Source organism: Pimephales promelas, chromosome 13 (genome assembly GCF_988280905.1).
Source record: "Pimephales promelas chromosome 13, fPimPro1.hap1.1, whole genome shotgun sequence".
NCBI classification, from domain to species: domain Eukaryota; kingdom Metazoa; phylum Chordata; class Actinopteri; order Cypriniformes; family Leuciscidae; genus Pimephales; species Pimephales promelas.
The window spans coordinates 34,386,866-34,403,659 of NC_142781.1; the positions used below are offsets into that span (position 1 = coordinate 34,386,866).

The window sequence follows — 16,794 nt, forward strand, 5'->3', positions numbered from 1 at the left end:
TTTGTTTCCTGTTTACACTTCAGGGTCTATATGACCCCCAACAATCGATTGAGTAATTGTACAAAAAATATACATTTTTAATCATACAAATAATATACCTTTTTTTGTTTGTTTACTTCTCATCTATTCATTAATGCTGTGTTTTTGGAGATATAAAGTACTTTTGTATCCATATACCACACAATTCTTCAACTACACCATTAGCTTGCATATGAAATATTTTTTTATTAATGCTCGAGTACTAGGCCTTCATTTCTGTGTAAAAATTTTCAGATTTATGCCGGATTTTTTTTTTGACACATGAAGAAAATATATTTTGTTTTTTTCACATTTCCCATTCATTTCAATGTGGGGTCATACTGAAAAATAACTCTAGAGAAGAGCATTTTGCTAAATGTATACACTATATTTATATTTTTGATAGTAATGTCTTTGTTATTTAGAGTATGTTTGAATAAATCTGTCATTAAAAACAATGTCGGATATCTTACCAAATGGTGGCGGTACAGTTCCATATGGGCCAATCGGAGGAGGGCCGTAAGAATCCATGTGTGGCGGTCTGAAGCGAGGTTCAGGGGGCATCATGGGAAGGTGGCCATTGGGCGGTCGGATCATCATCGGCGGCGGCGGCCCATTGGGCGGCATGATCGGGGGTCCGTAAGACTTGTGTGGCGGAACCGGAGAATCCCGGATAGGAGACGGCAGGAAAGATCCCTGACTCTGAGACTTGGAGAGCTGGAAGAGAAGATAATAATTATTTATTAAAGAATAATTTATACTGGGGCGATTTAACGGTGGATTCCTGCTAACCGACCCAAGCAGATGTCAGAGAACCATCGTAAGACCAGAAACATACTTTAAAGAAGAACGCAACAGCAGACACAAAATTATACATACTTGAAGATTTTAAGTTAGTATTTCAATAATCGAACGACACATTATCATGTTCATGGTTCTCTGATGTTTATTAGTTATACTGGTTTTAGGAACCCAATTAAATTAAATATTATTATTATAATAATATATCAGTTAATTGTTAAATAAAAATAATTAACATAATGGTTGAGTATTAATAAATTGAGAAAAATATATTACTGTTGTAAACTACAATTACACCATTTTTTTTATACTACAAGTTACAATACTAATATTTGTCTTAAATTATTTTCTTTCAAACTCTAAAACTTAACAATTCAACGTCTCAAGCTTAATTAATAATAATTAAAAGTGATTATTAGTCTAACTCGAACATTTCTGTTCATTTTTGATAATTCGAGTCTTAAATTACAATTGTACAGTGAAATAAAATTAATGTAATTTTTTTTTACACTATAGTAGTTCAAAAATGTTGGAAATAACATTAGTAACTAAAATAAACCTGACGCATGTTGCGTTCTTATTGCACGTTACTTAATTAAACCCAAGTCTTTAATTTGGACCCATTCTCAATTTTATTTAATAATCTCAACATGTTTTTTGTTGTCCTTTTTTTTCCCCTTTGCTCAATCCTGCATACTAATAGGCCACCGCTAATGGTTTTTTAATGTTATTTTAAACATTTATATTATTTTAAGTAATGAAAATGTTTTAGTTTCCTATACTAACCCTGGGTAGAACATGTACTTGAGCTGACAGAGTTTTGCTGCACTGCAACCAAACCGAGCGTGCATTTCTATAATAAACCATTGGCATGCGTACTTGCGTAGAGTATGTTTCAGGCGTAAGACATGCTGGAACATGAGTTTTGTTAAACATACCACAACATTCTGAGCACAAGACCCAAGACGGTGATTAGAAAGTGAGAAGGAACACATCCTGATGAACAAAACTTGTGTTTAATCAGGCTTTGAAGACCCAAACACAAGTGACAAAAGCCATGAGCCACAACCAAATGTTTCATCTGCACCCTGACACTGTGCACAAACCCATCCCAGCACCCAGCCGCTGTACTCACGGGCTCTACGGGCTCAGACGAGACCTGCTCGGCCGTCTCTGTGACCGGTGCGGTCTGCTTCAAAGCAAACACACCCACCGCCGTTTAATGGAGAACAACATCTACATATGCATGACATTTACTGGAGATCGGCTTGCTCACATGTGAACATTGAGAAAGAAAAAAACACTAAAAAAACAAAACTGATCTTTACCATTGGTCCATCATGTGCGCATGGTGATGATGTCATCGGAGGAAACATTTCTGAAAAAGACAAAATGACAAGTTAGGCAAACTCAAAACTGCAATGCAAACCAAAAAAAAAAATAATAATAATAAAAATCCAACATGTTTGAAATATTTATTTTATTTACAGTATTAGAGTATTTAAATGTTAATAAATGGAGTTAATAAATGTATTTATTTATTTACGCCATATACAACATAAATGGACGAGAGTAAAAAACGGTACTCTAAGATCAGTAAGATTTTTTGATGATGAAATTAATACTTTTTTCCAGCAAGGATCCATTACTTGTCAGTTTTAGTTTTCATTAATTACTAGTTTTCAACTAATAGTAATGAGAAATGTTTCTTGAGCAGCAAATTATAATATTAGAGTGATTTCTGAAGGATCATGTGACTCTGAAGGATCATGCGACACTAAAGATTGGAGTAATAATACTGAAAATTCAGTTTCATCAAAGGAATGACTTACATTTTACAATATATTCACATAGAAAACAGACATTTTAAACTCTACAAATATTACACATTATTACTGTTTTAAAGAGATGTATAGTAACTACTTAAGTACTAAAATGCTGTATCTGTACTCTACTAGAGTATTGTTTTTTTCTCATACATCTACTTTTACTTCAGTAGTTATTTTCGATGAATTTAATACTTTTACTTTGATAGTTTTTTAATGTTCTGCTAGTTACAGTTATAAAAATTTTACGAATCATTCGTTGCAAGTTGGCTTTCATGCTGCCTAAATCACACACCAGTTTTATAGGGTAATGATATTGATTTACACACACATTGTCAACTAATGCAGGGGTTGTCCTGCAATGGCCGCCAAAGCAAATTTGTATCCCGCCAAAGCGCCTTATTTGATTACTAGTTCAAACTTTTGACTGCTTTCTTTAATAATTGCATGACACAATACTTGTACTTTTACTTTTAGTACTTAAGTAGTGAATTTTAAAATAAACTACTTGCAATACTTAAGTAGAAAAAATGTTGAATACTTTAGTACTTCTACTTAAGTGTGGTGCTTAAAGAGCACTTCAACTTCTACTCAAGTCACTTTTTTGATAGAGCACTTGTACTTTTACTCAAGTCCGGGTTTCTAGTACTTTATACATCTCTGCTGTTTTCACTGGTTTGCTACGGGTTGTATCAAAAGCACCTGGTCGGGATGGCAGCGGGTGTCCGAGGTCTGAGAAGCGTCCGTGAGGGTCAGACGGGGGTCGTGGACCTGGAACAGATCAGGAGTCGTTCGTTATCAATCGTTTGAGGACTAAACATCTGTGCACGGTTGATTAAGATTTTCCCTGAAGTATGAGACTAAGTACCGAGTCCTCAGATAAGGAAATGACTTAAAAGTGCTGCATACAATCCCTTAAACGGTCAAGTGTTTCACAACAGCGACCCAGGTTTGCCGTTATAAAATTCGATTGCGGTGCGTTTGAACATTTATGAAAACCGTCTCCACTGATAAATAACACGCAGGCTAACGTGGAAATGAGGCCCGATGTCAAAAATCCTGAACCACCCCTTTAAGAGAAATCTAAGGGTGTTTTTTTACGGGAAAATTACACTTAAGGTTGTTTATGTAACCGGGCACTGGAGCTCAGGAGCGTTGCCAATGACAACAGAAAATGAGAGAGGAACTCTAAAAACACAGGAAAGCTGGAAAAAGAAAAGGAGGAGGATAAAGTTGCGAGTCGGGATGGTAAGACTCACCGAACGGTTCGCCCCGTCGCCCTGCAGGTGCGGAGGGGGGGCGTCCGGGACCCTCCATCATCAGAGGAGGAGAGGGAGCCCCCCCGCTCACAGGAGACGGCCCGTACGAATCACCTGTTCACACCAAACCACAATCAGAGGAAAATCTTTACACTGCATTATAGGGCTGCACAATACTGGGAAAAACTGATATATATATATATATATATATTAGGGATGCACGATATATCGGCCAGCATATCGGTATCGGCCGATACATGTTCATTTTTAATGTTATCGTTATCGGCCTGGTAAGAAAATGTGGCCAATATATTAAAGCCGATAAATAATGTATTATTCCCTTCAGCTGAGACACTTGTTGAGAACTGTTTATGTTTTTGAATTTCTTGAAATATGATTGAAATCTCTTCAAAAAATTAAAATCTGGTTCGGGACAACATGTGCAACGCAAATCTGTCATATCGGCTATACAACACTATAATGAGAACATCATTATAATTGTGCGCTTGGGACATGGATTTAATTGTGAGACTTTTGTTTTTGTAATCAGGCTCTCAAAATTAGATAAAAATTCGGATTTAAGTTTATCGGCCGATATATCGGTTATCGGCTTTCAAATATAAAGAATTATCGGTATCGGCCAAAATTTTCATATCGGTGCATCCCTAATATATATATATATATATATATATATATATATATATATATATATTGACTGATATATATATATATATATATATATATATCTCAGTTTCAAAATATCATATATATATATATATATATATTTATTTATTTATTTTTTTTGCGATATGAACATTTCAGCTGATGATTTAAATAGCTCTATTTGGAAATAATTGATCATTCTAGAATGACTGGGGCTATTTTGTAGGGGTAGTGCATCTGCGTAGAAAATAAATTACAATCATAAGCAAATACAATAGAAAAAATTCAGATAAAATAAGCAGTGCTTTGTGTTTTTCAGGTAAATTAACTGTATTCAGCTACAGACAAATTTAAAATAACACTGCATAGCCTTAATTAAATATGATTATATAATTAATGCAATTTATCTTTGTTTATTTTCTCTTTCTCTTTTGTTGTTTGATTAACTTTCATGACACAAACAGTTGCGGGTAAATTGGGCTGCTGTCACTTTAAGACGAATGCGTGCATTCAATACCGGTGATGACAAGCATCCGTTTTCGTTCTCTGTTAACCGACTACGTTTACGAGGAAACTCGTCAAGGCGGGCATTTTGACTTAGTTTTGCATGCACATGTTAGTTCATGCACCAATAGATAAAGGTAAGGAACAGCGCACGAGTTCCAGTCTTTCTGCACTTGATCTTTAAACTAACAGGACTGAAAAACACATGAAAATGATAAACTGTCCTTAACTTTGCAATTAATCCACAAACCACATGTGTTATGGACCGGGGAGCAGCTGGACCATACGGCGCACAGATCAACGACGAGCCGCACTGTACCATGCAGTGGAAAAGCGGCATTAGAGGACGGTAAGTGCTCACCTCTCCGCGGTGGCGGCATGTGGCGATCCGTGGGTCCAGAGTTGTGTTTGAACAAGCTTTGCTCCATGTCTGAGATTTTATCTCTGTACTCCACAAGCCTTTATAAATGCACAAACATCAGAGTTCAGAAACAACACGAAAAATAACAGCAAATTACATTTAAACAGTGATTTGATAAATATATATTCACTTCTGACGAAGGTTGGCCAACTCTCTCCGTTCCTCCACCAGAGCTCGTTCTGAGGCGCGTGCTTTCAACTATTGAAGATCAACAAGTAGTTACTTTATTGAAGTAAACAAGATATATATACATATTTTTTTTTTATAGAAAAATCAAACAGTGAGTCTGTATAGGATAGTGAGTCTGTTTAGTGCATCCCTAAAGACAAAAGACTACTGGTTTACATTATAAAGACTAACAAGACATGGTCCTCACCCAGTTCTCATGGGCTTTCTTCTCCTGGACTGCCACCTATAGGAAAGATAGCATTATTTAATGTAATGATAGTGAATAGCACATGTAAACAATTGCTGCAATAAAAATCATAATTTTACATATTTAATAAATTGCACAAAAAATGACAATTTTTTGTGCAATTTATTAAAAAAAACAAAAAATGCAAAAAACAAAAAATGCATGTCAAGCTTAAGTCAGCTTCCAAACAGGGTTATCTTTAAATAAAACTATTTTTTAAAAAAGATGCTAAATGAAATTAAGCGGAAATAAATAAAAATATAAATAAAAAATTAAAAACGGAATTAACAATAAATTGACAAAAGCACAAAGTAAACTAAATATTACAAAAAAAGTTAATAAAGTAAAAAAATAATAATAATAACAACATTGCTTCGACACCATCAGCCAGTGCCAAAAAAAATAAATAAATAAATAAAATGCCAACCCACTGAGACTACAAAACATCAGATTGAGAGTGTTGTTGTTTTTAATTATTCCTGTGATCAAAGCTGTATTATCAGCATCATTAGTCTTCAGTGTCACATGACCCTTCAGAAATCATTTGCATATGGTGAGCGTCTCACCTCAGACTTCAGAGAGCGTTCGTTCTGCTGCATCTCCTCCTCGATGTCCTTGATCTTCTGTTTAAGAGCTCTCAGCTCCTCCTCCGACCGCAGCGCTTTACTGTCCACCTCCGTCAGCTTCGTCTCCTTCTCGCGTCTCTCCAGCTCCTCCTGAGTCAATTTCCTGAGCACAAACCAAGCTCATCAAGCCTTTCTAACGCCGAACTACTGCTGTTCGAATGAATCCGGGATGCTTTGTTCACATGGAAAGCATAAATTCGATTCATATCGGAACTTCTAACTTCAGTTGTTTTGTTTAGTTTATGCAGCAAAATGAAATTCAGTCCTTATTTGAAATTAAGACAAGTTGAGTCAGATATGTGGATCATTTAGGATGCAGCTTCATACACAACAGCTGTGTGAAAGCGGGCCGGTTATTGTGTTGTGTTCGGACCTATCGAGACTGTTATTAGCATTATTTTAGTAGTATTGTATTAACTTAAAACTCATCTGTTCAGATTAGCTAATCCAACATAAAATTCCAACATTTCGTCTTTAATTTCCTGGATTTTAACATTTTAATTGTATTTTTTATTTTGATTTTACTAATGATATTATTGTTATGTTTAATTTTGTTGTGTAAGGTGTTCTTGGGTGTCTTGAAACAAATAAAAGGTATTATTATAATTGTATTTTTATCCGTTTCATTAAAATGTTTTGTTAAAGTTCTATGGAGGAAAAACAAAACAAAATGCTGATGAAAAACAATCCCGCTTAACTTTTATAACAAACACCCCTGACAATTTATGAATCGATAAACCTGACATAAAATTTTGATGCAAGTTGTGGTTTTGTCGAGTGTTTTAAGATCACTTTCATCGAGGAGTGCTCAATCCTCATACGTGTTATGAGGCGATTCCTTTTATGAAATTATGGGGGGAAAATGAATTGTACTCCCTAATATTAATTTGTTAATAATAATAGCCAATCATAATACTATAAATTGAATACATTAATGGGGAAATCAAAGGTATCAGGCATCACTGATACACAATATCATCAACTATCAGCACAACCCTAATTGACTATTATCATAATAATATAAATAATAGTTTTATGATAATAGACTAAGGCTATTCATAATATTTTAGTAGAACGCCTTCTGTAGTGTTTCATTTTAACGTTAAGTAAAAATACGATTCCCAGCAAAGTGAGTAAACATAGAAACGCCAAACCGGCTCATGATTTGACAGCGTTTCCCGCCAAAGTTCATTTTTACCCGCATTTGGCGAGTCGAGTGTGTTAATCTCAATCCCTGAATGTTGAAACTTCACACCAATAAATCATCAGAAATATTGCTGACTTGAGCACCCTCTTTACGCTCGTCCTAATGCCTGTTAGGTGTCCGTGGATTTGCCTGTATCTGGCATTGAAAATGGAAAAGTCTATAGACGTGGAGAATCGATTTAATGAATACTTATGTTTCTGGATTTTTTCATAAAAGTGACAGCCCTGCTCATTGTGTGCAGTGTGAATAATGTGTGTGATCTCACTGTTGCAGGGCGTTTTCTTTCTGCTGGTAGAGTTCGGTGGTGATTTCGAGTCTCTGCTGCAGGCTCTTGAACTGGTTCTCCAGGTGCGTTTTTTCATTGTTCAGATTCATCTGGTCGTGCATGACCTTCTGGTATTGCTCTAGTTAAAAAAGAAAAACAGTACAGGATTAAAAGAGGATGTGGAACGCAAACTGCAATGTATTCAAATACACAAATCACAATGTTCATACCCTCCAGCTCCTGTCTGGATTTCTGTTCGGCGAGGAAACCTTCCATGAAGCGATTCCTCTCGTCTTCAACAACACTGAGAGTTGCTTTAATCTGCGCAACAGAAACGGCATTAGAAATAAGAAGAGTGTTCAATTATCCTCCAAAAGACTCAGCCCGGAGCAGACGTACCCTGGAGACGTCCATCATCTGTTTGATTCGCACTCTCGAGATGTCCATCTTTTTCTCTGAAAGAAACAGACATGATAGACACATCGGGATATGGTTTATTGAGGTTATTAAAGGATTAGTTCACTTTTGAAAAAACTTTTGCTGATAATTTACTCACCCATGATAAGGGTCTTATCATGCGAAACGATCGGTTATTTCAAAGCTTATTCCAAAAATGTAACTTTTCTAAGGACAAATGCTAGCCTTGCTCTATTCTGTGAGGCGCGTTTGCAACGTCACGTAATACGTAATTACGTTCAAAAGGTCACGGGTGACGTAGCCAGAAGTACAGTCAGAGTGTTTACAAGTTGAACGCATAGGTTGAACGTGAAAACTAACTCAAACGCCGTTTACAAAAAAGGAATTAAAAGGTAAAACATCGATGTCGGACGATTTTGATTCTGTACTTCAGGCTACGTCGCCCGTGACCTTTTGAACGTAATTACGTATTACGTGACGTTGCAAACGCGCCTCACAATATATTACAAGGCTAGCATTTGTCCTTAGACAAGTTACATTTTTGGAATAAGCTTTGAAATAACCGATCGTTTCGCATGATAAGACCCTTATTCATCGTCTGGTGTCGTTTAAAGACATTTGAAGCTGCATCTGAAACTGTTATTAACTGTCTTTTGGACCTTGAACCATCCGGTTCCCATTGAAGTCCATTATATGGAGAAAAATCCTGGAATGTTTTCATCAAAAACCTTAATTTCTTTTCGACTGAGGAAAGAAAGACATGGACATCTTGGATGACATGGGGGTGAGTAAATTATCAGCAAAAGTTTTTTCAAAAGTGAACTAATCCTTTAAATAGCAAAGGCTGCAATTTAATTTAAGCTCATGATTTACGAGCTTGTGTTTGGCATCTCCGTTCGCACAGTAAACAAACTCATCTCTGCATCAACAAAAGAGGAGCTTTAAGGGTTCTCTGTGGTTTTCCGCCAAACTAAAAGGTTGATGGTTTGAAAGTTTGAAACTTAAACTTCTTAAACGGAACGCTGTAGTCATGGCAACCTTACAGTAAAATGATGATTAAATTGATTATTTATTGACCTAAATTGATTATTTCTTTGCAGCCCTAATAGGTAGGACTTCTTTTCTCAGTAAATAACTTTCTGAATTTCACAGGTGCAATAAACCACTTTTATGAGTCTCTCTAGATAAGAGCATCTACTAAACGCAGATAAATGTACGTTATTAATTGAGTACTCACCGGCATCTTCTCCATTAGACATTTTAGCATCGTCTTTGTGTAGTTCAGCAGAATCACCGGCTCCCAGACGGTTGAGCTCTGCAATACAGCTGGACAAAACCTACAAACCAGACAAACACACAGATTATCATATATGAAGCCTATATGAAGGCACGAATGCATGAACTTCCACTCTGAAAGTCACTTTGTGATCGTTTAACTGCTTCATTTGAGAAAAACTATCATAATGACATAAACACAGAAACTCAAAAGGTATTCATGGCGCCCCGTCAAAATAAAAGTCCGGTTTAACTTGACAGAAATATATTACTGTTGTACAGTAGATTTTAGATATGTCCCGATGTAATAATACTAACACTAATCCACATAAATTATCATCAAAACTGAATTTAAGAAATAATCCACGAATACTCCATGTTTTAATTTTAACAGTAATGTTCATTGTGCAGCAAGTGATTTGATAAAAGGTTTATTTAATTTCATATGATTAAAATTGATGATAAATGATGAAATTTGCACAGAATTAGTGTGACTTTTTTTCATATATATTTTTTAAATGTTGTATAAGTTTAATGATTCATAATACATTTCAATTTGACATGCTTTTTGATTGTGCCATTAAAAAAGTTTACACCATGTACTCGCAACTCTAGCAATTTCAACAGTGCAATGACAAATTCACTTAAATAGGCGCCTTTACACCAAATATTACGCAGTCACATATATATGTATATATATATATATATATATATATATATATTAAAAAAAAGAGATGCAACTGGTGTTGCTTCTGAACACCGGTCACACGACTATCATATAGCAAGCCTAATGGGATGACTATATTTCGAAGAACACACTATAATTCATAATTAAGCAAAGCAAGGGACATCCACTGTATTGCATAAGCAACCAATTTTACTCACATCAATCTCATTTTCCTTGTGCAACAGAGAGTCCTCCAGCTCTTTCTGGGATTTGTGATAAACCCTGATCTCCTCGCTCAGTTTCTTGTGCTTCTCCTGCCAGTCTTTAGCATCTCGAAGGAGCTGTCAGAAAATAAACATCATTTAGATCGTGTTGGTGTTGATGGAAGGACAGGACAGGCAAGTTCACAGCTCCGACAACAGGACTTACAGATTTCTTCTGCTCCTTTAAAGCGCCGTTTTCCTTCTCAAAGGACAGAACCTGAGCCTTCAGAGCATCTTCTCTGAGTTTAGCTTCATCCATGAGGACATGAACCTGTTATAAATTCAAAACAAACACAGAAATTTTCATATCTTCAGGATATGAGACAACCAATACAAATGTTCAGGCAGTCCTTCCAGAAAAACATGATTATGCGCTCACATTATTGTATAATAAGCCAACGTTTTCTCAAATACGCCGCACTTCCGCTGCATAAAATGCCGATTTCCATGCAAAATATGCGGGGCTTGCATGACTTCATTGTCCTCACATTTTCGTTGCAAATGTCACGTATATCTTAGCAGAAAGTTGAAAAATGTTGCGTTTGCGTCACACGAGAGCAGCCGTTTCCCCGTTGCCATGGGAACGTTATGAAGTGACGTAACCTGTTGCCATGGGAATGTTATGAAGTGACGTAACCTGTTGCCATGGGAATGTTATGAAGTGACGCAACCTGTTGCCATGGGAATGTTATGAAGTGACGTAACCTGTTGCCATGGGAATGTTATGAAATGACGCAACCTGTTGCCATGGGAACGTTATGAAGTGACGCAACCTGTTGCCATGGGAACGTTATGAAGTGACGCAACCTGTTGCCATGGGAACGTTATGAAGTGACGCAACCTGTTGCCATGGGAACGTTATGAAGTGACGCAACCTGTTGCCATGGGAACGTTATGAAGTGACGTAACCTGTTGCCATGGGAACGTTATGAAGTGACGTAACCTGTTGCCATGGGAAAGTTATTAAGTGACGTAACCTGTTTTCATGGGAACGTTATGAAGTGACGTAACCTGTTGCCATGGGAACGTTATGAAGTGACGTAACCAGTTGCCATGGGAACGTTATGAAGTGACGTAACCTGTTGCCATGGGAACGTTATGAAGTGACGTAACCTGTTGCCATGGGAACGTTATGAAGTGACGTAACCTGTTGCCACTGGAACGTTATGAAGTGACGTAACCTGTTGCCATGGGAACGTTATGAAGTGACGTAACCTGTTGCCATTGGAACGTCATGAAGTGACGTAACCTGTTGCCATGGGAACGTTATTAAGTGATGTAACCTGTTTTCATGGGAACGTTATGAAGTGACGTAACCTGTTGCCATGGGAACGTTATGAAGTGACGTAACCTGTTGCCATGGGAACGTTATGAAGTGACGTAACCTGTTGCCATGGGAACGTTATGAAGTGACGTAACCTGTTGCCATGGGAACGTTATGAAGTGACGTAACCTGTTGCCATGGGAACGTTATTAAGTGACGTAACCTGTTTTCATGGGAACGTTATGAAGTGACGTAACCTGTTGCCATGGGAACGTTATGAAGTGACGTAACCTGTTGCCATGGGAACGTTATGAAGTGACGTAACCTGTTGCCATGGGAACGTTATGAAGTGACGTAACCTGTTGCCATGGGAACGTTATGAAGTGACGTAACCTGTTGCCATGGGAACGTTATGAAGTGATGTAACCTGTTGCCATGGGAACGTCATGAAGTGACGTAACCTGTTGCCATGGGAACGTTATTAAGTGACGTAACCTGTTTTCATGGGAACGTTATGAAGTGACGTAACCTGTTGCCATGGGAACGTTATGAAGTGACGTAACCTGTTGCCATGGGAACGTTATGAAGTGACGTAACCTGTTGCCATGGGAACGTTATGAAGTGACGTAACCTGTTGCCATGGGAACGTTATGAAGTGACGTAACCTGTTGCCATGGGAACGTTATTAAGTGACGTAACCTGTTTTCATGGGAACGTTATGAAGTGACGTAACCTGTTGCCATGGGAACGTTATGAAGTGACGTAACCTGTTGCCATGGGAACGTTATGAAGTGACGTAACCTGTTGCCATGGGAACGTTATGAAGTGACGTAACCTGTTGCCATGGGAACGTTATGAAGTGACGTAACCTGTTGCCATGGGAACGTTATGAAGTGATGTAACCTGTTGCCATGGGAACGTCATGAAGTGACGTAACCTGTTGCCATGGGAACGTTATTAAGTGACGTAACCTGTTTTCATGGGAACGTTATGAAGTGACGTAACCTGTTGCCATGGGAACGTTATGAAGTGACGTAACCTGTTGCCATGGGAACGTTATGAAGTGACGTAACCTGTTGCCATGGGAACAGTACGAAGTGACGTAACCTGTTGCCATGGGAACAGTACGAAGTGACGTAACCTGTTGCCATGGGAACAGTACGAAGTGACGTAACCTGTTGCCATGGGAACGTTATGAAGTGACGTAATTACGCGACGTGAACATCATCAACAAGCTGTAAAACAGGAGCGCACTTTATTTTTTAATGTTTTATTTATTCATTTTTACAGAAGTTGCAGCATATTCCTTTAGTAAAGCTACAGAACTTGTTTGACTCATCAATGTTTTGTAAGTTTGATGTGTTTATTAAGGTCTGAAATAAAACAAAATGAGAAATATACTGAAATATTCCAACACTTTCTGTGATGTATATGCTTGCTTATCATAGGAAGTAATAAGAAATTACTCTTGAGAACAGTGTTGGGAGAATTGCATAAATATCCATATTGCATCGCATTTTTAAAGAAAACAGGCCGCATAATCAAGGATTTTTGCCCGCAAAAAACAGAACAAAACAAAACTCAGTTTTCTGGAAGGATTGTTCAGATACATGGTCAAGTGACTACAAAAACCATAAGGTGATAATTTAATAATTTATCACGAATTGTCAAAAAAAAAAAAGTTTAAAAATGCAAACAACTCTTGTTTTTATGGAATATTGTTAGATTACAGAACTTTTAGATTGTATTACTTTCCACGACTGATTTTCCATGACAGTGGAAATCCTGTATTTAATAATTCACTCAATCAAACTGCTTCTCTCTCCATGCTCGTCAGAGAAAGAAAAAGTGGTAGAAAGATAACCTTTCAATGTTAGCAACGGTAACCAAGCAGATTGCTCGCATCACTACATTCATTTGTTCTGAGCAACAAAACGTTCGACATTATTACAGGTTTCTCATTTCAACCGGTGGATCCGCCAAAGTCTGCTCATCCAGCACAAATTACCTTTGCACGCTCCTCGTCGTAGTTCTTCAGTGTTTTCTGGTATTTCTCGATTCTCTGGTGCATTTTGGCAATCTTTGGTCAAAGGAAAAACAAAACAGTTTTGAAACATCTGACGGAGAAAAGTCACAACGGCAGATGATAAAATGAATCAAAGCTTACCTTATCATTTAGATTTGTATTTTCCTCCTGTGTGTCCACGATTTTTTGGTTGAGCTGTGAAACACTCCCAGACATCTCCTCCCACTGACTCTGCAGTTTCTGCTGATGATTCTAGTCAGTAAAAACAACAAAGCGAATTAAACAAATGTGTAAGTGATGAAACTGGGATGGGAACACATCAATCCTGCTGCTGTGATTCACCTTCAGCCCTTTCATTTCTTGTTGGCTGGAACTCAGTGATTTCGCAGAGTTTTTCAGCTGTTCTTCACGTTGTTTTATCTGCGAGGAGACAAATTACACATTAATATCTGATCAGGTTCATCAATAATCTCCTTCAAAAGAAGTCGAGAGAAAGAAACAGTGAGGTTTACCATGTCATTTAATTCTGTGATCTTGTTAACAGCATCAGATTTCTCGCTGAGAAGCTGCTGGATCTTGTCTCTGAGCTGCTTTTCTGTTACTGTGAAATAAAATACAATTCAAACTACGTTAAATCAGAAAAGAGAAAAAAAGATTTCTTATAATGATTTTTAGCTGATTTTCATATTATAATGTAAAAACGCCTATTTTTAGATCATGCAGTGACAAATACATTTTTAACAGTCCCTTGTCGCCACCTACTGGTGTAACTGTAATTAATACAATCAGTGAAGCGCCATTTACGGAGGCGTATTGCATTCACTTGAAGAAAAAAAATCTGCTCTGTTTTTCTGAATTAACGAGTTAATTTTTCATGAGAAAAAAAAATTGCTCTGTTTTTCTGAATTAACGAGTTAATTTTTCATGAGAAAAAAAAAATTTTGCTCTGTTTTTCTGAATTAACGAGTTAATTTTTCATGAGAAACATTTTTTTGCTCTGTTTTTCTGAATTAATGAGTTAATTTTTCATGAGAAAATTTTTTTTTGCTGTTTTTCTGAATTAACGAGTTAATTTTTCATGAGAAAAAAAATTTTGCTCTGTTTTTCTGAATTAACGAGTTAATTTTTCATGAGAAAAAATTTTTTGCTCTGTTTTTCTGAATTAATGAGTTAATTTTTAATGGAATTTTTTTTTTTTTGCTCTGTTTTTCTGAATTAATGAGTTAATTCAGAAAAACAGCAAAAATAAATTTTCTCATGAAAAATTAACTCATTAATTCAGAAAAACAAAGCAAAAACTTTTTTTCCTCAAGAAAAACTAACTCATTAATTCAGAAAAACAGAGCAAATTTTTTTTCTCATGAAAAATTAACTCATTAATTCAGAAAAACAGAGTAGATTTTTTTTCTTCAAGTGAATGCAATACGCCTCCGTACTTTCAAAAGGTGATTTACTGTAATTAAATCATTAGCGTTTATATCCAAACTATAAACTTTTATCTCAGTACTTCTGTGATATGAATATTTGTAACAGAAATAATGATGCTGTGTGGTTGAAAAGAGTGTGAAGCGGTTTCATACTTATACATGACACCCGCTCTCTCTGGATCAACACAGATCTGAATATTCACTGTGATTTCACGAAGTTTTACTCGTCGTCATTTAGGAATGAGATCATGTGGGTGTTTGAATTGAGATTGTGATCTTTTAACCATTAATCATTCAGCTCCATCTCAAATTGAGAAGACTAAAAACAGTAAAATCCATTATAAATGACAAAAGTAGTATACTAGTATGCTGTATAAAAGTGCCATAGCATATTTCGCTGATATCGCAATCATGGTGAGGCTGAGAAGTGACTTACATTGATAGGTTTTCCCTTTGATCTACAGGAGAAAAGAAGAGGTGAATGGCACAGATTTAATTAAATCAATCTCAAAAGAATGAAAACATGAATCATGTGTAAACAAGATGGCAAACTCTGAATCAACATCCACCAATGCTAGATTTTTCCTAAATGTCAATAATTTGTTAACAAGCAGTCATTACTTCAATGAGCTCATTGTTTCTGCCTTAAATTGTTACATTGTTTAAATTAATACATTTTTAGCTAACTGTGATATGTACATTTCTGAAACACATAACTTTTCATAGACAGTTTCCTCTGATAATAACAGATCACTCTAAATTGTAATATGGACTCATGCATTATTACTCTGTAAACCTGCTTTGAAATGATGTGTATTATGAAAAGCGCTTTACAAATAAATGTGTGAATTGAATATCTTAGCGAGCACTATATTAAATCAGAAAAAAAATAATCATATCAAACCTCATTCATGCATCCATATTATATTCTAATGTAGTACTGCCTATTTTTAGATAATCCAGTGGACTAAATATTTCATCGTAATGGACACAACCCAAAATATCAGCTTAGTTTTAAATGAATATTTGACATTAGCGCAAAAACATATTCCCATTAAGTAAAAATCTCAAATTAAAGCTGTGATTGTGAGTAGTGTTCTATAGTACAAATAAATGTGTGAATAGATATCTTACAGCGAGCACCGTCCTCCAGAAGAACATCAGTATCGTGAGGGCCCCGACAACCACTGTGACGAGCACCGGCTCCCAGGGGACTCCGTAGAAAGTGGGACCCGGTCGCCATTCCTCTGGAAGAGCAGTAATCACCTGGATGACACAAAAACACACCAAATGTGATCAGTTTTATGTCAATTCTAGAAACAATTCGCTTTTTGACAACATGGTTCTCCTGCTCGCCAGCTTTGAGTTTAGTTAGTAAGGGGCCCGAATGCCACTTAGACTGTTTCAAATCGATTTCTGTACTCTTTTAGACTTGTATTGACAAATCTAA

At 36.5% G+C, this 16,794-nt stretch overlaps 1 protein-coding gene across 3 annotated transcripts in view; it reads right to left on the reverse strand.

The window, feature by feature from the left end:
- mia3 (MIA SH3 domain ER export factor 3) overlaps nt 1-16,794 on the reverse strand; it is a 28,442-nt gene that overhangs the window by 1,998 nt on the left and 9,650 nt on the right. The window contains exons 7-27 of one of the 3 annotated variants that reach the window (XM_089118936.1): nt 16,479-16,610; nt 15,781-15,802; nt 14,430-14,518; nt 14,260-14,337; nt 14,059-14,169; nt 13,900-13,971; nt 10,794-10,898; nt 10,583-10,705; nt 9,660-9,759; nt 8,405-8,460; nt 8,236-8,326; nt 8,006-8,144; nt 6,474-6,636; nt 5,869-5,904; nt 5,623-5,690; nt 5,433-5,530; nt 3,905-4,018; nt 3,348-3,416; nt 2,148-2,197; nt 1,955-2,008; nt 492-735 (exon numbers count right to left, since the gene is read on the reverse strand). In XM_089118936.1, coding sequence (XP_088975062.1) covers nt 492-735; nt 1,955-2,008; nt 2,148-2,197; nt 3,348-3,416; nt 3,905-4,018; nt 5,433-5,530; nt 5,623-5,690; nt 5,869-5,904; nt 6,474-6,636; nt 8,006-8,144; nt 8,236-8,326; nt 8,405-8,460; nt 9,660-9,759; nt 10,583-10,705; nt 10,794-10,898; nt 13,900-13,971; nt 14,059-14,169; nt 14,260-14,337; nt 14,430-14,518; nt 15,781-15,802; nt 16,479-16,610 — 2,014 coding nt within the window. Of the gene's footprint in view, nt 1-491; nt 736-1,954; nt 2,012-2,147; nt 2,198-3,347; nt 3,417-3,904; nt 4,019-5,432; nt 5,531-5,622; nt 5,691-5,868; nt 5,905-6,473; nt 6,637-8,005; nt 8,145-8,235; nt 8,327-8,404; nt 8,461-9,659; nt 9,760-10,582; nt 10,706-10,793; nt 10,899-13,899; nt 13,972-14,058; nt 14,170-14,259; nt 14,338-14,429; nt 14,519-15,780; nt 15,803-16,478; nt 16,611-16,794 lie in introns of all 3 variants that reach the window. The other 2 variants (XM_089118935.1, XM_089118937.1) reach the window with 2 other exon arrangements.